Source organism: Carassius carassius, chromosome 30 (genome assembly GCF_963082965.1).
Source record: "Carassius carassius chromosome 30, fCarCar2.1, whole genome shotgun sequence".
In the NCBI taxonomy this organism is placed as follows: Eukaryota; Metazoa; Chordata; class Actinopteri; order Cypriniformes; family Cyprinidae; genus Carassius; species Carassius carassius.
In genome coordinates this window covers 6,538,398-6,560,877 of record NC_081784.1, presented here as the reverse complement: position 1 = coordinate 6,560,877, position 22,480 = coordinate 6,538,398, and the positions used below count along the sequence as shown (strand labels likewise).

The 22,480-nt window shown below is 37.0% G+C and overlaps 1 protein-coding gene across 1 annotated transcript in view; it reads left to right on the top strand.

Moving 5' to 3' along the window:
• Positions 1 to 22,480, top strand: part of LOC132110288 (collagen alpha-1(XIX) chain-like) — a 112,510-nt gene that overhangs the window by 32,116 nt on the left and 57,914 nt on the right. The window contains exons 10-13 of the mRNA XM_059516859.1: positions 16,135 to 16,188; positions 18,885 to 18,920; positions 20,513 to 20,542; positions 22,337 to 22,363. Of these exons, the coding sequence (XP_059372842.1) occupies positions 16,135 to 16,188; positions 18,885 to 18,920; positions 20,513 to 20,542; positions 22,337 to 22,363 (147 nt within the window). The remainder of the gene's footprint in view (positions 1 to 16,134; positions 16,189 to 18,884; positions 18,921 to 20,512; positions 20,543 to 22,336; positions 22,364 to 22,480) is intronic.

The following is a 22,480-nucleotide window of genomic DNA, read 5'->3' as shown; positions in this document are numbered from 1 at the left end:
TTTGTGTTTATTTTGTATTATTAAAATGTTATTTGATTGTCCGCCGGTTCCCGCCTCCTTCTTGCCGATGACTAGGAAGTTTTAAATTATTACAGTGGTGCCGAAGCCCGGGAGAAGGAGGGACGTGCTGCTGAAGATCCCTCGCCGCTGTGGTGAATCCGCGGTGCCATCGAGCAGACGAGGAGTGTGCCGCTTTGGACGCTCGAGGTGGTGGGCTGGAGTGAGTTGCCGGGGACGGGCGAGCTCGCTGCCGGCCGGCCGCCCGCGATGTGGAGGGACGGCTGCCATCCGTGAGGGAGCGGAGGAGTGGGCGCCGTTCGCCAGGGGGCCGGAGCCTTCTGCCTCCGTGAAGGAATCCGGAGTAGCAGGGAACGGGGGACTCCTGCCGGCTGCCCAAAACCGGAGGAGCCGTCGCCGGCGTTTGGGAACCCGAATTTTTTTTTTTTTTCTCCCCTCTCTCGTCTCTGTCACTCCTCCTTCCATCTCTGTTTCTCTCGCCTCGTCTGTCCTACCCCCAGGTTCCCGCAGGTCATCGTGAGTGGTGCCCTCCGGAGGGAGGGGGGCGGGGGGGAGTAGAGCGCAGTCTCAGGAGTACCCCCCGGCCTGCGAGGGGAAATGGGGGTATGTGACGAGTGGGGCGGGGCCGAGGGACGTGGGAGCGAGGCCGGTGGAGTGATTGGAGAGGAGCTACACCTGTTCGACCCGCCGGTCTCGAGGCCCACGGAGGAGATGGAAGGATATAAAACTGGAGCGACGACAGTGAAGGACGAGAGAGGACCAAGCCTGGGCGTTATTTTAGGTTTTGGTTTTATTTTGTGTGCATCAGTCGTCCGTGAGGGGCTGGTGCGCTGTTTTGTGTTTATTTTGTTATTAAAGCTTCATTTTGATTGTCCGCCGGTTCCCGCCTCCTTCTTCCGGATGATTATTAAGATTCAACTTATTACAACCACATTCAGTCATGACTGAGCTTTTCCATAACACATCTTGAAGGTTCTGAGGCAAATGAGACTAAAATTGAATTATTTGGTCTCAATACCAGACAATGTGTCTGGCAGAAATCCAGTATAGCTTACCATCCAAATGACAGCATTCCTAAAGTAAAGCATGGAGGTGCTAATATCCTGTTATGGGGGTGTTTTTCTGCAGCAGGGACTGTAGCACTTGTCAGGATAGAAGGAAACATGGATGGAGCAAAAAAACGGTCAACTTCTTGACCAGAAAGTAGTCAATGGGAAGAAGGTTTACCTTCCAACATGACAATGACCCAAAGCACTTAGCAAAACTGAGCACACAGTGATTGAAGGAGCAAAATGTGAATGTCCTTGCATGGCCTAGTCAGAGCCAGACTTAAACCCAACTGAAAATCTGTGGAATGATTTGAAGACTGAAGTCCACAAATCTCACCATCAAATTTAACTGAACTTGAGCAGTTCTGCAAAGAAGAGAGGGTAAATATTGCAGTCTAGATGTACAAAGTTAATAGAGACATCTCCCAACAGACTAAAGGCTGTAATTAAAGCAAAAGGTGATTCAACAAAACACTTACACCAGGGGGTGAACCTTTTTCCAACTCAGTCATTCTGTTTTTTTGTATTATTATTACGGTATATATTTTTTATATTGGTGTTATATCTTTCACTTAAGTTGCGCTGAGGAAAAACAGCTGGATAAAACAAACACTGTGTCAGTCTTCATTTCAGGCTGCAAAGCAACAAAATGTGATTATTTTAAAGGGGAGTGATTATTTTCTGTACTGTAAAATCATAAACAATTAAATAAAGCCATATTTTCTGTACTTAATTTAGTTTTGTATAGTAGTTTGTATTTATTCGATTTCATTTATTTATTCTAGTTTCTATATTAGTTTCTTTTCAATAGTTTGTATTATTTTATTTTAGTTTGTATATTAGTTTGTGCTTTTCTTTATTTTTTATGTATTTATTTGTGTTCTTTATTGTAGTTGGTCCCATCCTTGCTCAATTACAATTTAAAAGACAATATCCCGAAGCATCCTCTGAACATCCCTGCTAGTACTACACATGGACCACAGTCTTGCAGTGGTTTTACTCTATTAACCTTGACTCTAATGTTCTCAGGCAAGTAAAACAAGGTTACGGGTCTTGAGCTTGTAGTCTCCCAATTATCAAGTAATTTTATCCGGCTCTGCAGCTGCTGGCCAGTGTGTTCCAAAGAGCCCCAGACAGCTGCAATGGTGTTGCGGGAGTTCGGAGCACTAGACCTCAAAATCCACTACTTAATGTGTCAATACGGGATTGTCCACCAACACACCTACCTGCCATGTCTTCTCTGGGGGGATTCAGGAAAAGACAGACTGGCCGTTAGGAGAGAAGGTATGGTATTTTAAGTTGCATGGCTGTGGTGTGAGTGTGTTAACGGAGGCTTTCAGCTCTATCCTGCTGTAAGATTGATGTCACATTAACAGATTTGTATAATCTCAATGTATTTGAGAAATCATTAGTCTATCATTAGTTTATTTCCAGTGTCTTCATGGGTAATAAAAGGTCCACAATCTGCAATTGTCACTGTAAGACTTTTAGCATAACATAAATGTATTTCAGCAAGATAACTGCAGAAATTTTGAAAGCATTCCTGTGAATTTCACTGTACTGTGTGACAGGTGGTAAACGAATCCTGATATTTCACTGCAGATGTTTTGAAGATCTCTCATGAAATAATTTTGGTGAGCTTTAAAACAAGTGAGCTGTATCACCCTACAGGATAAGTCAAACCACTTGAAAATAGCATCTCTAGAAGTGTAAGTAATTAGTGTTATTTCACTACAAAACGGTTTAAAAACCCAGCGAACTAGCTATCTAGACAGTGTTTTAAAAGTATCATCTTCATGTCAGTGCTGCCTTCAAAAATACCTTATTTTGACCAATATTCTTTGCATATAGCAGTCCCAGATAGCACTGGAAGAACTTGGTGGAAAAAAATCTTAAGATGGCAAATGAGACTGTCTTCAAAATTTTTTTTGTTAAAAATAAAGTTTAATCCCTGTTAAAAAATAATGCTAAAAATGCTGTTCAAAGGTTAGGGGCTCAGTGAGATTTAAAAAAAAAAATTGTTTTTGAAAGTGCATTGTTTATGCTCACTAAGGCTGCATTTTTATTTGATGAAAAATACAGTAATATATTAAATTATTATTACAAGTTATATGGATTTTGGCTATATTTATTCAAAGGAGGCATATGCATGTATATTTACAGAAACCACACAGAGAGCGACTTCAGAAATGTGCGTGGCGTGGCTGGTATAAACAAGCACTGACTAGAGTGACCGCAAACAACTTCAGTGGCTGTATCAGAGCCACATGGCGCCACAGACGTGTGCAGTGTAAATTGTCTAAGCATTAATGGTAGGGAAAGTCTCTTATACTGGAGAGTGGCAACGTATGAAGTGTTTCTTGGAGGTTATAGTATATTGAAGAATGATCATATAACTTTTTGCATACGCCATGTGACCTGTAAATGTTTCTATTGCAGTTTTGCAAATTATTCCTTTTTCGCATCCTCATTCAAGCGTAAAAACTTTTTTTTTGCGATATACGGTTGTTTTTGCGAAATTGATGCATTTCCATCTAAGCGTATTTTCAATTCGCAATTTCAATTTGTGCAATTTGAAGGGTAATGTAAACGAGCCTACTGATGAACCGTGAGAGCTGTGTTTGTCCAATATTGCCACAGCATTTGGTGTTTTTTCTGCTGAAAATGAAGTCAGTTGCTTTCTTCTGTGTGATGTGGGTATAGCTGGATCTCCTGATCTTGATGGTCTTTCAGACAGCAAGATGAGTCTGTGTGGATAAATGCTGTTTTTTAATTCTTGAAGAGGGTGTAGGTTGTCTATAAGACTTTGAATAGCATCTTAGAACTAGTAAGTGGCTTCCAAATAGAGTTTCTGTTACTGGTCTAATAGGTTCTTCACATATATTATATGTCTGATAGCTCACTTCACAGTGCTATTCCATTCTGTTTGAGGAGACATTTCATGAAAGCATGTTTTTTTTCTGCCAGTGGATCGTCACAGGATGCATATAATCTGCTAGAAAGGTTTATTTTATTCTAGGGTGTCTCAAGAGACCTGAAATTAGATTACTGTGATTTTTTTTCCCATCAGTCATTTGGGATTAGATGCTGACAGACCACAGGGGACAAAGTGTGCAGATTTGTGGCGTCACATGCTTTGTATCGGACTGAGCTGTTCACTTCTAGAGTCTTAATCGAAGTGGTGCTTTGTGAGAGAAAAAGTTTTGATTGAAGGGAATTACTTACTGGAATTGCTATAGCTGCTGGAGATGGGCTATGCAGGTTGTTTGAAGTTTAACCGACTCTGACTGAAGACATCTGGGAGTTTAGGCTGTCAAAATATTAAGGTCCTAAACTGATATGGCTTTTTGTTTAGTAGAAATAGTTTTTGGGGGGGTTTAATAGTGCATGCAAGGCAATACTGAATTGAAATTCTTTTTTCCTTCACTGCCTTTATTTAGCTTGAACTGTGTAAGGTTTTTTTTTTGTTTTTGTTTTTTTAGATAATTTCAGTCTAAGCTCTCTGTATTTTATATATTTTATATTAAGGCTGTCGAGTGATTGAACGTTTTTAAGTGAGTGAATTAGACAATATGCTTAGTTCTAATAAATCGTATAACCAGCCTCCAAATTGAGATAATTAAACATTATGTATACATTTTATAGTAGCATATACATTTTATAAATGGGACATTTGAATTTGTTTACAGTAAGAAAAAATCTGTTGAAAAATGTATTATTTCAAGGCAGAAAATTACTGGTTTTCCATAAGGTTTATGGACATGCGTGAAAATGAAATACAGAAAAGGTCCTACATATTAACATGGTACATTGTGCTGTTTTCTTTTTTTTTTTATTTATTTTTTTTTTTTTTTACAAACATTTCTTAGTTTTTTATTTTTATTTCTGATCATAGTCATTAGGTTACAGTTCACTGCAATCCACTGCAAAATAGTCAAATCATTTTTCATGTTTTTTTTCCCACTTTTTTTTTTAAGACGTCATAAAAATTTAAACTGTTAAAAACAGTAAAATTTATCTCAAAACATCTTTAAAAACCATGAGCTTGGCATTTTAAGGATTCAGTCACTGTCAGTCACTCTTACTTAATTTAAAACATTTTTTTGCAGATCCAGAACCTAAAACATAAGCTTCCTTAAGCTTTAGCGCTATTATTTTACTGCATTGCCAGCACTGGAAAATTTATTTTCTCAAAAGAGAATCTAGTTTAGTTTTCATCTGGTGAATGGGTAAACCTGGGCTGATGGGAGGGCACTGCAGGTTAAAAGGTAAACAGCTTCAGTTTATCACCTTGAACGCAAGGAGAATTCACAATTTGATTTCCATTCCCTGCTATTAATATTTGATTTACTTGCAAAGTCACGGTTACAGTGGAGTCTGGGTCCATGCTGTCAGTACTTCTAAAAAGCAAACACTTCCTTTTCTCCTACGTTCTCTTTTATTGTGTTACGCGTAAATAAACAAACACATTTGCATAGACTTGCTGTAGCTTAGAAACCAATGCAGCTTTGTTAGGAGTTTGCAGTAGCAATGAACTGCATGCATAATTATCTGCATCCCTTTATGCAGATGAGTAATTTAACATGCTGTAATTACGAATGTCCAATTCTTAAGCATCTCACCATGATTAGACCAAAGAAAACACAACTGACTTGTAGAGAGAAAGAGAGATTGTTTGTGTTTCTTTGGCCCCTAGAGAGCATAGGGTGGCACTTTGTGCATCACAGAGAGTGAACTGTAATTATGAGCTGATGCAGAACCTCTAAAACAGTTTATCTGAATCTCATTAGTGAACAATGGGCTGTTTTGGTAAACACTCACACAGGGTAGCTTACAGTAAAGAACCAGAATTATGCATTGTGAACTATATGTTACTAGAATCATGCATTACTTGTTGTAGCTAAACATGTAACATATGGTGTGTTTTTGGATACATGTATGATATTAGATATTATTGATAATATCTAATTGGTAATACATCCTTATGAATATTTAATGTTTGAAATAACACTTATTTGTGTAAATGTTTTTAATTTCAATTAAATCCTTTAATTGATTGAACTATGCTATAAAATTTTGTAAATAAATTATTATTATAAGAAAATATTATTTCACTATTTTTACTTGAGAAATTGATATAGAATTCAGTGTGTTTCTTACAATTTATTTCTAATTTCTACTAGCAATTTCTGAGTGAAAATTGTTTCTATACCAATTTTTTTTTATTATTAGTGATGGAATTGTGTTTCTTTGAATGTTCTAATTTTTATGTCCATTTAGTTTAAGGAAGTTATCTGAAAAGACCGTGGTGAAGATTTTGTGGTGCAATTAGGTGCCTGATTTAAATGATTGATGTTAGTTGTTTGTCAATGTGTGTACAAAAATCATATTTAACAATATCAGAGTTTTATAAAAAAGCAGACTTGATTAGTATTGTACTTTGTTGTCACTCAATTTTTTTTTAATTTAACACATATTTTTTGAATTTCACTGATTTCAACTTCATGAAATTAAAATTTGGCATTCCGTGCATCTTTGCAAATTCACTTTAAATTCACAGTCTTAGATTGAAAGGCAGCCATTTCTCACATTCTATTTGTCCATCCCGGTACAGAATAGCATTGTTACACAACAGTGAGGAACCAGAAATGAAATAGTTTGGATCGGATCCCCAATGAATCAAACGTAACTAAGAGTTGTCGTGACATGTTGTTGAAACCAAATGCTCAGCAAGGTGCACATATACTCAGTCATTCTCACTGCTGTCACATATAAGCGTCTTCTGAGGTCAGGCATGCAGCTGTCAGCCTCACCTGCTAAACCGTTAAACATATCTGATCCTTGGTTCACGCTAGTATGTCTAGTTCAATTGTAAGTTCACAGAAATATTGCCAGAAGACACTATTATCGAAGAGTTTTTTAGAATGAAGCAAAGGAGACTATTGCCATAATGTAAGTATGTAAAACTCTAAATGTATGTAGTATCGCTCTGATCATGTCGTCTTAGAACATTTAGAAAAATATTAAAGTTTATATTGCTTCGGTTTGGCAGATATTACCACAGCATGTGAGTTTTGAGATCTGTTCTGAAACCTTATTGGAGACATATATTTTATTCAGTCAGAGACAGAAATTCTGTTACATCATGAAAAGACTCCAGGCTATCATGATTTTTTTATATTTTTTATATATACATTTAAAATAATAATAATAAAAAATACCTTCTGACTTATTTTAGAAAGTCTGACTTGTTCCTGGAGGATTACTTAAGTATCTGTTTTATTTTTTCTGTTAATATTTTAAGACTTTAACAGTTGGATTAACAAACCTCCTATAAATTATAAAGCTGTTTTTTTTTTAATGTTTTTTTTTTTTTTTTTTTTACTTTTTTTTATTCTTGAGCATATTTTCTTGAGCATATCTTGAGGTTTTTTTTTTTTTTTTTTTTTTTTGGAAAATGTGTGCAGGAGTTTCAGCATAACACTGAAGTACATGTAAAATTCCATAGTCGATGAAAAGAGGAACTCAATGAATCATTAATTGGCTCATAATACAATAAAACTCAATGCATTCTCGTTTTCCACACACATTTACTGCCGGATATAAATATAAATATTGTACCATGGTGCTTTTTGAAAAGGGGTTACTTGTTTTTTTGTTTATAATTTTATTTTTATACAAAAGCATAGTTCAGGACCGAGCACTTTACTTTTATAATACTTGCATATGCCTGTTTTTCTGGACAGCTTGTGTATATAATGGATCAGATGAGAAACTGAGAAAGTGCTTGTGATTTTTTTTTTTATTTTGTAGACTGTCAGGTTTTTTTTCTACAGTCAGGGACATTGGCAAGGGTACAGTGGCCCCATCCTTGATTATATTGCGGTGGTGACAGGCAGTTTTACAGCCCGTCTGATAGATTTAGCCATACTTTTGGGAATGTGTTTAGACTGAACAGCCTCCCATGTCATTCAACTGGCAATTGAAGTGTCTCAGAAACACCCATCATGGCCAATTCTGATCAAGATTTGATATGAAAATAAACTTTTACCAGACTGCTGTTCTCACTGATTGATGTAATGGTGGGAAGAGATTTTCGCTCATTGTAAGCAACCACTTTATGATTTCTGCTTCTGTACTAAAACAGGGATGAATGTATAGATTGTCAGATCTGGTTTACATCTTCTCATGATGAAAGTAAATTGCTTACTTTAGGAGGCCCTTCTCCATTGGCTGTTTGTCATAAATGTAATGTAGGAATGAGGCTGAGGTCGCTGTGTTTGGTCGACCATTGTGATCCTTTCTTCTTTCTCCCTATATTTATTTACTTTTAAATTAATATACCAATTAAAGTATGGAAAATGTCCTCGTTGCAAACGTGGCATTTCATGCTCTGATTTTAATTCCAGATGTGTAAGCAGCACTTTTATTTTTTATCAGTATCTTTAACCAAGAGTTTTTAATTTTTTTTGTGATTAGTTTTAGAATTTGCTATTGAATGTTCAAATGCAGAGTTTTGCCAATCTGTGCGTTGTGTGTGTGTGTGTGTGAGAGAGAGAGAGAGAGCGAGAGACGGTCAAACAGTGAAGTCAGCTGTCTTAATCGTCTGTGGCTTGCATACTGCTCACTGTCTGTTACACCAGTGGTTCCCAAACTTTTCCATTCCACGACCCACCTAGACAAGTGTAATCTATTTCATGACCCACCACAATATTTGAGGAAAAAAAAGGTTGATATTACTTTAAGCCTAATCTTACTTAAAAGTTTGATGACAGAAATGAAGTATTTAAGAAAAAAAAACTTTTTATTTTAGAGTAGGCCTACACCTGAAAAAAATCACTATTAATATTTAAGTTTTAATTTTTGTTTACAGACTTTAGAATATGTAGTGTCCATAAAAACGTTAAACAGGCTCACTCCAGTGAACTGTAATCTGCGCTGCTGTGTTTTGTTGCAGAAAATGCATTCACGATCCTTCCGTGTGTGTCGGTGAGAACGGAGCACAATCCAACACTTTTTTTAGAAAAAGCATAAGAAGCAAAGCAGAACTATCTAAAACTGTTTGGAGATTAAAATAATTGTGAAATAGGTAAAAAATAATAATAAACATGTGTCTCGTTTTAAATAAACAAAAAAAAAAAAAACTGGATGACATTAAGTTCAGGCAGAAATTTATTTTAGCAATGGTTAAATTAATGTTCAGCAATATCTTCAAAAGATTTCTGAACTTTGGCAAATTTTTCTCTAAAAAGAGATGATACGTCAAGGAGTATTGCATTATTTTTTTGTGCATTTTGTTATGTGGAAATGTTTAAATCTTGTAGTGTTACAATTAACCCTGCGTTTGTGCACTGCTCACCCTGTACATGTGAAATGCTTTTTACAAACCGTTTCCCGAACGAAAAAAGTGCACAGAGCTCAAACGGACGATAGAAATGAATGAACATGGCCTACCTGAAACCGTTTTCGTAACATTTGTTTTCTGGTGTATGCAATCTCATGCGGAATATAGTGTATTGAAGTGAGCAAGTTTTTCTCTTTTAATAATGCGGACCGATTGAACCTTTTAATGACATTGCTCTGAGACCTTCACTGTTATTACAACTCGTGCGCGCCCGCGCTTCAAAACACGCAAAGCACGCGGACTTAATTGCAATTCGAAAATCACACTAAGGATATTGCAGTCCTTATTAATGTTGGTGGGCTATATCATTGTGACGAGTGGGTTCCCGGTTCCCGCCTCCTCCTTCCCGTGATTGAGAAGTTTTTAATGTGTTAGACTGGTGCCGAAGCCTGGGAGGAAGGAGGGACGCGCTGCCGAAGATCCCTCGGCACTGAGGTGAATCCGCAGTGCCATCGAGTAGGGCGAAGGAGGATGCTCGAGGCGGTGGGCTGGAGTGAGTTGCCGGGGAGACGGACGCTCCTCTTTTGTATCCTTCCGATCTCCTCCGTGGTTCTCGAGACTGGTGAGTCGAGCAGGTGTCGCTCAATTCCAATCACTCCACCGGCCTCGCACCGTTCCCACTCGTCACTTTCGTGCAGCCCTAGACTGAACTGTGTGTGTGTGTGTCATTGAAACGCAAATTTAGCTGCAGCCAAGTGACTTTGTGCGACCCACCTTGTTCCATTCTGTGACCCACAAGTGGGTCGCGACCCACAGTTTGAAAACCCCTGTGTTACACTACTCTGTTCCCCTTAAAAAAGTATCATATGACTCCTTTAGGTGCACAACTGGCAGAATCTGAATCTGGCAGAACACACATTTCTGTACACAATTATTAGTTCCATTGTTATCAGTGAAATCTGTCTCATTAGAGAGTCATTTATCTTTGTAAATGCATTCATATTTTTTTTTCCACTCAGAAATGCTTTATGGCAGATTTAAACTTCTCAGCTTCGCTTACTTGACATTGGAAATAGACATGTATCATCGCTTAGTTCACAGCTGTGAGATGATCTGTTTGTGCCAGTGTTTTGAACGGTTTGTTGAGAAATCAGGGCAGAGGCGTGTATTCGAAGTAGTGGTATTTATATGACGTCAGTGTGAGAGTTGCAGTTGTTTAAGAATGCGAGTGTGCAATATCAGATGTGAGACACAAAGAATACTTTTGACATTTCCTTGGGAAAATCCTTACTGTAGTAATGAATGACTATTTCATAAATATGATTGGCAGATAGACTATAGATAGCATCCGCCAAGACTTTCAGGTTACTTTCACTGAAAAAGGCGCGCTTGAATGGATACGGAAGAACAGATAACTCTCTTTAACAAAGCTACTGTCAGCTGCTGTTTGAAAATATGCTGCATTTTCTCAACACAATGGAGACATTTTTCAAACTTCCCTCAATATGATTGCCCTTGATGCTGAAAAGTCAGAACTTTCTAGTTTCCACGCTTTCCTTAACTATAAAGTGCTTTCAAATCACACATTAATTGAGCAGGAGCCTTTTTTTGTACAGTATGTTGACTGCAGATAGCCAGACCGCTAATGTGCATTTGCACTGATTTTGTTGCATCTGCATGTAGATGTTTGTTCATCGTTCCTAGTGTTAAAAATATATAATCCAAGCTGGTGCAAGGAGATAAAGGATACACAATACTAATTTAGTTCACTGTACAGAACATGAAGCTTTATTTTGTTACATTATGGTTCAGATTCCTTTAACTACACACCATACAATTTGGCCCTCTATACTGTAGCTTTTCAATAATTGACATGGATTTTTATGTCTTAAACATTTTTATATGTTTGTCAGTTCAATAAGATTAGGTAAGGTTTGTGTCTATATTTCAAGAATAATTTGTGTTGGTGTTTTCATTCAATTTGAACAGAAATTACAAATTTATCAATAATGTTTTGGCATGACTGCAATCATTTTGTGGCAAAAGTGTGATTTTAATTAATTGCTTGGAATACAGCTGTTATATACACCACCAGTCAAAAAATGGACACACTTTCTTATTCAGTGTTTTTTCTTTATTCTCATTGTTCAATATTGCATATACACACACATATTCTATTATATATTATTTTATTGTTGAGTCCTACTGTATATAAACTTAGTAATTTCACAGTCCTAAGCTGTTTATTTCCAAAACCATCCTGAAAGAGTAATTGGAGTCATTTAAATGATTTAAACTGCTGATTTTGTATTTAAAACAGATTCAACACTCTTTTTGACCAATTCAGTTGAATAACTCCCATGTTCTTTTTTGACTAAAAGAACCAGCTCATATAAATCATCTGTTTGTGAATCAAACTACACTAGTTTTACAGGATGTTTGTTTTTGTTTGCAAGTGATGAAGGCACTGCACATGAAAAATTGATCAGATCCTTCTATTAATCTCAGAAATAGTCTGTTTGTTGTCTTGGTAGTATCTTGTGGCACTCAGTCTTTGTGTCTCATCACTCTCCATTCAGACTGCAAAGCCACAACTCTGCTAAAACATCACTTCTTTTTCCATGGAACTGTTGTTTCAGTATGTATTCTGATGCTGTGTATCATTACTCTGATTGTAAGGGTGAAAAGGCAGCAGCTGGAGTGCCCGTTCCTGCGGGAACACCTGGAAAAGATGTAAGAAATTTGATTACTCTTCTGTACCTTAAGACATATGGCATTATTCAGAGTCACCAACCTGAGTCAATACATTCTTATGGCCGACTAATTTAAGTCTTTTAAAGTCAATACCTGATATCTAAGGCCCATAGGGGTTACATGAGAGCGTTCAGAATGGAATGTGCATGAAGCCGTGTATCACTTGTCTGTTGAGACACTCAGAGCAAAACATGGCATGTTAGTTACACTATCCTTCAGAATATGACAGGTTACATGTAGCGTTAATTTAAATGTCCTGTGCTATGAAAAGAGGCAAATTTGTTTTTGATACTTGATTGCAAAAAAAAAAATTCATATGACGTGCTTAAAAATATTTATTTGAAAGGTAGAGTTCAGTGATATTAATGATAGACAGATTCCAGTGGCAGTGGTGAAGAAGCCCAGCATGTTTTCCTAAATGTAAGTTTGATTCAGATAGTATCATCCTGAGCTCTACTACTTCAGACGCTTGTAGCAATGAATCGCTGAGCAAATGGAAACTCACAAAAAGCATTTCCTGGCGTAACCCCATTGGCATTTGTGGCCAGCACTTGAGATATCTCTGTTACTCCACTAGATCTTGTTCCAGAGGTCTTTGAAGCCCTGCCATTCAGCATATCAACAGGTCTCTCTGCTTAAAACATGCATGCCTCTGAGATGGGCTGTGTTCATTTTAATTAAAATTTGATCTCAATCAAAAGCTGGAAAAATGCTGTGGAAGTCTGTTGCTGCACATTAAATATTAAATGTTAAAAACTGAATCAAGTGGCAGCTCCATACAGATGTATGCTAAAGCTAGCCTCAGAACTCAATTTTATTTTAAACAATTGGCGTCAATGTGAAGGCTTGGTTGGATTTTCCATTTTGGGTTTTGGTTTGCTTAGTATTTGTTTTGTTTTGTTTTTCATTCAGTTTAATTTGTTTAGGTTTGCTTGGTTTCATTTGGTTTTGCCTGGTTTTGTTTCATTTGGTTTAATATGGTATTGTTTTGTTTTGTTGTTTTGTTTTGTTGTCAGTGTCAATGTTTTTTAAAGTCTTGTAGGTGTCCTAGTAGAATAACCACATTTCTACTCAATTTTCAATCTACTGTTTTATAATTTGAAGCCAATATAATTATTTTTTTTATTTTAGCCAATTGGTGACAATGTTATTTTGTTTTAAATTAAAATAATAATAAACAAGTGTAAGAAATAAATGTTGAGAATTTGAAAGAATAAATAGTCACCATTTGATTTTTATTTATTTATTGTTTTACTACGTGGTAGAACCATGCTTCCATATGAAAATCTTTTTGTGAAATGTTTTAATTGTGCTATATTTCTTTAAAACAAAATCTTAGCCTCTTGATTTAGTATTTAATCTGATGTGATGATATTCATATATTAAGTGCTGCTACAGTGTCCAAACACTTTGTGGGACTGCTCTGTGTGTGTGCCTCTGTATTGGGAAGATGCCAGATTGTATTGTGACCTGGCCTGTTCTGCAGCCAGGATGATCTGTGCAGTACATAATTATCAGCCAAGTGAGCATAGATCCCTGCGGCATTTTGACCTCACACTTGCATGACGAGACTGAGAGAGGGACACAGCCCTGATTTTAACCCATCCTTCACCTCCCCGCTTGTGCTTAAATGCCCAGGGCGAGCAGAGGCTAACTATGTAGTCAGTCTCTCCATCCTCATTCCCGAGGTCGGAACAGCCTATAGGCCTGGAGCTCAAATCGAGTCCCTCTGAAAAGGGCAAATGGAGCTGTTCTTAACTGGGTCTGCTCTCGGGGATGTGGGACAACAAAGGAAAGGTGCACTGGTTCCCTCAAGGAGTCATTAGATTGTGCTGAAAGCTGGAAAGGAGTGCTCTCTCCAAAGACCCCTCTGAACATGCATCATTTAAGAGCAGCCGGGGTCTAACCTCCATCATGCTGTCCCAATGCAAGCTTCCCTTCACTGCAATCCTGATCAAGTTCAAGTGCATATTCTTTCTTATATTTATCTTTGATAGCCTCAGCCGAAGTTTATCGCTTGCTGGATTGAGGATATATTGAGAATGGTAAACTAACTTCCTGAACACTGCACGGTATACACTGTATATGGCCTATTTTCTTTATGCATTATGCAATGATAACTGCTTCAGATTGTGGGATACAACATTGTCACTTAAAGGGGACATTGGATGCCCATTTTCCTCAATTTGGTACGATTCTTTTGGGGTCTCCGTGAAATGTCTGTAAGATATTTTGGTTACAATTTCTCAATAGTCGTGTAAAATAACACTCTTTTTACCTTGTCAAAAACAGCTCTGTTTATAGCGACTAGTTTTGGTGCATGTGTCTTTAAAAGATAATGAGCTACTCCTTACCCCATGCCTCTCTTCCGTGGGACATGTTGACACAAGACCTGTGCATTGCTGCTTTTGACTCCATATATGGCTCAGAGGTGGTTTTATTCAAATAGCTAGCTATCTATGCAGAAACCAGCTGCAAACTGAGTTTCAGACTCCAAAAGCCCACAACAAACTGGCTGCATGTTTTCTTTTCAGCTTTTCTGAACTGGCAGACATGCCAGAAACCTAACTAAATGCAAAAAAGCTAATCTTTCTATCATTAATATCACTAAACTCTACATTTCAAATAAACATTTTTAAGTACGTCATATTAAAAATGCTTTTTTTTTTGCAATCAAGTATCAAAAAACAAAGTGATTTTCAAATTTCATCCATTGTCCCCTTTAAGAGTTGCATGTGAGTGGAGGCAAGTTACCTTAAAAATAGGTAACTTAATAATATAAATATTATTATATATATAAGAGAATATCTATAATATACATTTTTGTTTTAGTTTTTTATTTGATTTTCATTGAAATCTGCCTGACCAATTGGCAGGTTTGTGCATGGTCCCAAATAGTAACAATGCTCTCTTGCAATTTCATTGCCTATTTTTAAAGAGAATGTGCAAGAGAATGAGAAGTGCTGAAATCACATATCTAAAATTTTAATCCAATTCACCATTCTCACAGAAAGAGTCTCATAGTAAGACAACTTATGCAAAAGGAGGTTTGCCAGATTTACACATCTTACTGTATTTGTATTGATCTTGTTTTATGGAGAAGGTCTCCAGATTAGTGCTCTCTTAACCGAGCTTTCACTCAACTGTCTTGACAAGCTCCGCCATCATAAGAGTAAATAAGTTGCATCTCTATCCGTGAGCTTGGAAACATGATTAAAAAAAAGGGCAAGGCGATCATCTGGCCCTGATATTATTCCGTATTAATAGTCTCACTCAAAAGCCTAACTAAGACAAATTGCTGTATTTTGAGGGCCAGCGTTTCTGTCTCTCTAAGTACCCTCTGACTTATTTCAGAGATCTCTCTCTGCCGGTCTTTGTGTCACACCTAACAAGAGCCGCTGTAAATTTAGCCTGTCAATACTTGTCAGGCCTCATTTATCAGCCACCTCTTTTCTGCCGGTTTTTCCTCATCCACCCCCCCACCACACCTGTCCTTTTCAGCACAAGGAGTTTTGACGTTGCCTGTGGTTTTGCCTTATCTCCAGTCAGATTCCCTCTCACAAAGCCCTGGCAGGCAGGTGATGGGAATTCTAATCCCGGCTTCAGCCTGAAGGCTTAAGAAAGAGAGTGTGTGGGTTTGTGTTTATATTAAGGGTGTGCTATTTGTGTGAATCATTCTCTAAAAAGCACAGAAGTGAGAAAACAGATTTGTCATTTAAATGAGGCCATCTCAACACCTTGAGACACTCATTCTTCCCATCAGTGTGATAAGCCGCTGCGCTTCACCGACATCATTTTTACTAAAGGGTGGCTGGAGCGGCTTCCTGCTCGAATTCCTAGCTTGGGGGACATCAAACTGATACATTGTCTGCTGACTGGAAAGATTTTCACCCTAAGTTGTTCTGTCAGGATGCTGTGAGGAGACCAACTCTGTGATTAAACTGGTTCCTGTTCTTTGTGTCTCCTCAGGGTTTGAAAGGTGATCCTGGACCTCAAGGCCTACCTGGTCTCAAAGGTGATAAAGTAAGTCACCATGCCACCAAATTTGATTTCTTGTACCAACCTTTACAAATTGTAGCACAGAGAGAGATAGAGGCAGAGTCTCTGTTTTTCAGCGGTGAGCTTTCCATAAATTTTTATATACCTGTACATTGCAAGCCACAGAGGTCTATATGTGAGTTATTCTTAGGAAACTCTGCCACTTGGGGCTGAACATTTTAATTTTTTATTTTCTTTTATTATCATTTTAACATTTAAAAGTTTGAAAATGTCACTACTAAACTTTCTAGAACTCATATTTTCCCACCTAAGGCCCAGTGTACCAGGGCCATACTACCAGAGACGCCTCAAACCAATATTCAGATTAGCGGCTAACGGATAGCCTTGCAAAATCTCAATAGTTATTTGTTAGAATTTAGGAAATGTCTGCATAATAGGGTTGAACAGAAAATTAGGTACAGTATGAACATTATATCTTTATTTAATCAGAAGCTGCATAAAACACGTTAAAAAGTACATATTGAAATTATATATTTGAATTTTAGAAAAAACATATTTATGTCAGTTCTTATTCTGTATAACCCATTAAAGTGCCCCTTTTATGCCATTTTGGGTGGCCAACCAAAACAGACTTGGCCAGCTGACCAATCAGAGCAAAGTAGGGTCACAGAAGGAGGAGTTTAGCGAGACAAGCTTAGAACTGCTTCGAACAGATAATTTGACGGTAGTTGTAAAATGAGATGATATTCAATGCATATTTTGAGAAATTTTAAGCATGTTTTGACCTTGCATGCATGTAAACTTATTGCAGAATGCTCCCAAAACAATATAAGGAGCCTTCAAAAAAATGACGTAATAGGAGCACATTATATATATTACATTTTGCATATTACAAATGCAGTGATGATGAATGGACATGCTTTGGCTGATATTTTGAGTGAAAAAGTCATACGTTCAAAAGCTTGGGATCTTTATGATTTTGGGATGTCTTTATTATTTTTTTTTTAAGAAACTTGAAGTAGTTAAATTTCACATTATGTCATACATTTTATGTATAATGTAGTTCAATATTCCAGCCAAGACTGAACACAAACCTTTTCTCTGCATTAACTGTTTGAATCAGTTATTAGTTACGGAAAGTAAAGACATCCTTTTTATATTATATTAATTTACTAAAAAGAAGCACAATCACTGCTGGTACAAACAAACATGTCTATATCCAGTCACTGATCATGCAGCTTATATTGCTTGTGCTGAGTGTAGCATGTAGTAAATGTCTCTGTAAATCAGACTGATGAAATGCTGCTCAATTTTGTGGGATGTGGGAATCAATTTTATTACTGGAAGTCACATATGTAGTGACCGGGAAAACCATAATATACACTATGTGAGAACAAATAAGAAAATAGAAAATGCAGTGTGACTAGTATGTGATTATTGAAGGAATATTTTCAGATCACAAACAGGTTAAGCTCTATTGGCAGCATACGTGGCATGCTTTCAATTACTGCAAACACTAATTTCAATTTGTTTGTAAAAAGAATGAACAATGTTTACATTAAAGCATCTACCTTGGGAGTCTATAGAGCAAGGCATTCCAGAGAATTTCAGAACAGAAATGTGAAGCTCATATTTTTGTAAGACATGACAAATAGTTTTAATGTTCTCAGAGAACATGTCTTCATAAACCCCCCTAAAATATTTATGCATAAAACAAGACAAAAACATTTTGCCAGTCTGTTAAAATAAACATTACATTGAATTAAATTAAATTGTTTTACATTTAAAATAAATTATTTTACTCAATTATTTTAAATGAGGAAATATTATGTGTTTTTTAAAGTTTGTAGAGGATGTTTTCAGTGGAAGTTCCAGTGCAATGCTTTTAAGCGCATCACTATACTATAAACACTATTTTTGTTTGTTTTCCACAAACACGTTATTTTCTGTGGTAACAGAAGGCATGTCACAGATGTGGTTAGTAGAACACAAATCGCCTTTAATCTAGAACTTTCCTTTAAAATGCCTTCCAGAATTTCCAGCTCATCCAGACAGACCTTCACAGCAGGGAAGATGTGGCTTCAATGAAACAGAATGTAGAAAGAGCTTCATACTCTGATATCTGATTCCCCAACACCCCGTGCACACAGACACACACGTCCACGCACACAGACCACAGCGGGACTGCCTTTCAAACAATAGATCAAATGTTATTCTCTAATTAGCTGCCATATTACCCATTGTCTTTTACAGTATTGGGGTTCTTTGTTTGCATGTAATTGGTTGGAAGTTCTAATGAGCTCCTCTGCGTTAGAGCAGAGAATAACCAGCTTCTTTTCATCTCATCTCCCAGTCAGACAGAGGGAGGGAGGAAACCGTTAGTTTGGATTGAATCTGACAGTCGGAAAGACACGTCATGCTCTTCAATCCTAGAATGACTGAATATCTTCAAACAGACCAGCTTTAGGTCTTCACAACTTTATATTTCTGCAAACTTTGATGTGGAGTTTCTGTGGACTTAAATTGAATTTGAGGAAGGCTGTGTCTGCTTTTGTCAAGGGCTTTTGACTTAAATTGATATCTCTGCTTGTATTTCATAACCCTGAATATATGAAAGTCGTTCATTTAAGAGCAGATAAGCACAGCTATAGGGACAACCTGGTCGATTTATTTATTTTTCTCAGATATGCCTCACAGACAATTTCTTGTCTCTGTTGCAGGGGGAACCAGGTCTGCCAGGTCTGGGAACACTGTCGGTACGCATCTCACTGCATGCTTTTTCAGAGCTCAAAGTAGAAACTGACTCTTTTTAATCAAAACCTAACATGAAGCATGATCTGCATTATTAATAATATACAATAAGCACTGAAATTAGATTTATGGAAAGCCATTGCTAAGGTTTTAGGAAAAGGTTTACATGACCAATCGCTGGGACAGATGTGAGAAAGGTGCTCATAGGGTGTGTAATGATACGTACAATCTTTATACGATAGGAAGCACTGGTAAACAGAATTTCAAAGCTCAGAGAGAATTCACAGTTTTATCACAGCTTCGACAAAAAATATTAAGCAGCACAACAGTTTTCAACACTGATAATATAAAATGCTTCTTGATCACCAAATCATGTGACATTGAAGACTGCTGAAAATCTAGCTTTTTTTTTTTTTTTACTGTATTTCGTCTGAGTAAATGCAGTCTTGTTGAGACTTCTTGCAAAAACAAAAACAAATTAAATACAGTATAAAATGTGTTGTGATGCTTCATGTTAATTTAAATACTAAAAATACTGCATTCACTCTCTTTATCTTCAACTAAAGAAAATCTATTAAAATCAAAGAAAGTGAAGTGACATTCAGCCAAGTATGGTGACCCATACTCAGAATTTGTGCTCTGCATTTAACCCATCCGAAATGCACACACACAGAGCAGTGAACACACACACACACACACTGTGAGCACACACCCGGAGCAGTGGGCAGCCATTTATGCTGCGGCGCCCGGGGAGCAGTTGGGGGTTCGATGCCTTGCTCAAGGGCACCTAAGTCATGGTATTGAAGGTGGAGAGAGAACTGTACATGCACTCCCCCCACCCACAATTCCTGCCGGCCCGGGACTCGAACACACAACCTTTCGATTGGGAGTCCGACTCTCTAACCATTAGGCCACGACCTCCCCAAGAGCCCATATATGCTCAGTCAGGGGCAACCAACAGCAGTGTGGACAGATTGTGGAGGTTAGACGTGTCCTGCTAGTAGAGCGCATGTCATTCCACACATCATATCTCATATCTCATAAGACACCAGAATGGGATGTATGCTTTTCGTGTGTGAGGATATAGTAATACAGCTCTGCCTCTTTATATATCATAAACATTAAACTAACCCCAGCGGAACTATATCAGGGTGTAACAGTTATTTACTCATGCTAATTTTACATTTTATGAGGACAAGCAGGAATACCAGGGATTCAAACGTGAGAGCCGACAACACACTTGCCACATCACCACTCCCTCTTGTAGTCAAGTTGTAAATCTTTCAAGACTTAAACATTTAACAAGCTTTAGCAGCTGAAATTCTTGAAGTTTAAAAAAACAAACAAAAAAAAACATTTAGCCAGTATTTTTGAGGATGCCAGCTCAAAGATGACACCACAGTGTTTTACTCTGCATCTAAGAAGGCCGTCTATGTGTGTCTTGTGTATATGTGACTGGTGCGTTTGTCCTTCCGGTGGTTCATGTGATGTAATGATATGTTTTCCTGACCTTTGTTCTAACAGTGTTAACAGCTGAAGTTAATTGCTGTATTTCTTTGATGAGACACATTGTAATTTGTCCTCCACTTTCTCCTAGGTTGAACAGCAAGCTCAAAAAGGGGACCAGGTAAACATTTCATTTTTTTTTTTCTCGCCATGTAGCAGTGCATATTTGACAGATTTGTCTTGATAATTTTATTAAAGTGCTTGTAAGGCAGCACTAACTACTGAAATCCACCTTTTTCTTGATTTTATTTGAATTTTACTTGATTTTATTTGAATTATCAATTTTGATGATTCATAGCGAAAGCCTGTTTTTAATTAAACACAGCTATAAAGATCTGATCGTGCTCCTTCTGAAATTTCTGTAGCTATTACAACTAAAACTCCTTAATGCACAGATTCAAAATCTTATGTAGCTAATTTCAGCTAAGCTATTTTAATTGTTAGAATGTTCAGCAGTCAAAATGTAATCAGAAATGATGGCATCGTTGTAACTGTTACGTTTAAAATTGTGATTGGTCTCTCCTATCGGTTTCTAAAAAGACAGTATTGTGTCATGCATTTTCTTACAGAATTATTCTTTAAGAAATGATTCAAAAAGGATGCAATAAGTTGATCAAAAGTGAAAGTGGAGGCATTTATAATGTTACAAAAGATGTATATTTCATATAAAAATGCTTTTGAACAAAAAATTGTTATGGACATTAATAAGAAATGTTTCTTGTGTACCAAAAGGATCATGTTACATCGAAGACTGCCTGAAAATTCAGCTTTGCATCACAGGAATAAATTACGTTTTAAAATATATTAAAACAGAAAATAGTTATTTTATATTGTAATAATATTTCACAATGTTACTGCTTTCACTGGATTTTTTTTTAAACAAATGCAGTCTCTAAGCTTAAAGGCAGGGTAGGTAAAAAATGTATAAAAAACTTTTTTTCCAAATTTGTTTAAACTTTATTTATATATCAATACATAATTAACATGTAAGTACTCTGAAAAAGAAAGTATAAAAATCGAGTGACTGTAGACCTCTCACGACTGTTTAAAAGACAGCTCATTATTTCCATTCACTCCACCCCCTCCCTTCTGGGCTCCTTCCAAAGCCTCTACTACGGCTCGCTAAGTAATGTTATGTTAGCTATATTATGCAGCTACGTGTGCTAATGACACATGCTTCATGAAAAAATAAACAAAAAAATATGTATGATCAAAATACAAAAAGAAAGATTTACCTGTCCAGCAGAAATAAAGCCATCAAGGAGTCACTTTTCAGCCCCTTGAGTTCCCTCAGTTCTCGCCATCGCTGGAAAGCCATGCCGATATTAACTCGCGTTTTATTTCTTTGTTTATCCAAAGACTTTTTATTCATTGCCTTTTCTTGTACTGTTCCTGTCTTCCTTTTTTTGCTTGGTTTGCCTTCACTAACTGCATAGGCCGGTACTGTGAATTTTGCTTGCTGTTTCTCTTGAATTCCTCAAATCAAACGTGCGCGCGCAAGTGGGCAGGTCATGTGTGGCAAAAGGGTAGTTGCCATGGTTGCGAGAGAGTGACAGTCGCCTAAGCCAATCCTATGTTTCGTCCTGAATGGAAATAATGAGCTGTGTTTAATACAGATTAAACGGTCTAGAGTCGATTTTTATACTCTTTTTATCAGAGTACTTACATTTTAATTATGCATTGATATATATAGAAAGTTTAAACAAATTTGGAAGAAAGTTGTTTATACATTTTTTACCTACCCTGCCTTTAAGACTTCTTTCAAAAACATTTAAAAAAAATTATGAATCTCAAACTTTTAAACAACAATACAGATAAATAAAGCTTAGCCTGAAAATGTTATTTGGAGACAAATTTAAGTGATTTAAAATATTCCAAGAGTCTGTATTTCTTTTGTGTTTGTGTGTGTATGCAGGGTCCCCCAGGAATTCCCGGAGAAAGGGTAAGCTTATCAACAACATTTTCTTCAATTTATTTCATCATTTTATTTGGTTGTCTTCCATAATGAAGTTCACCCATGAGCTGCAACATGCTGTTTGAACTAGAGATGTTCCGATAC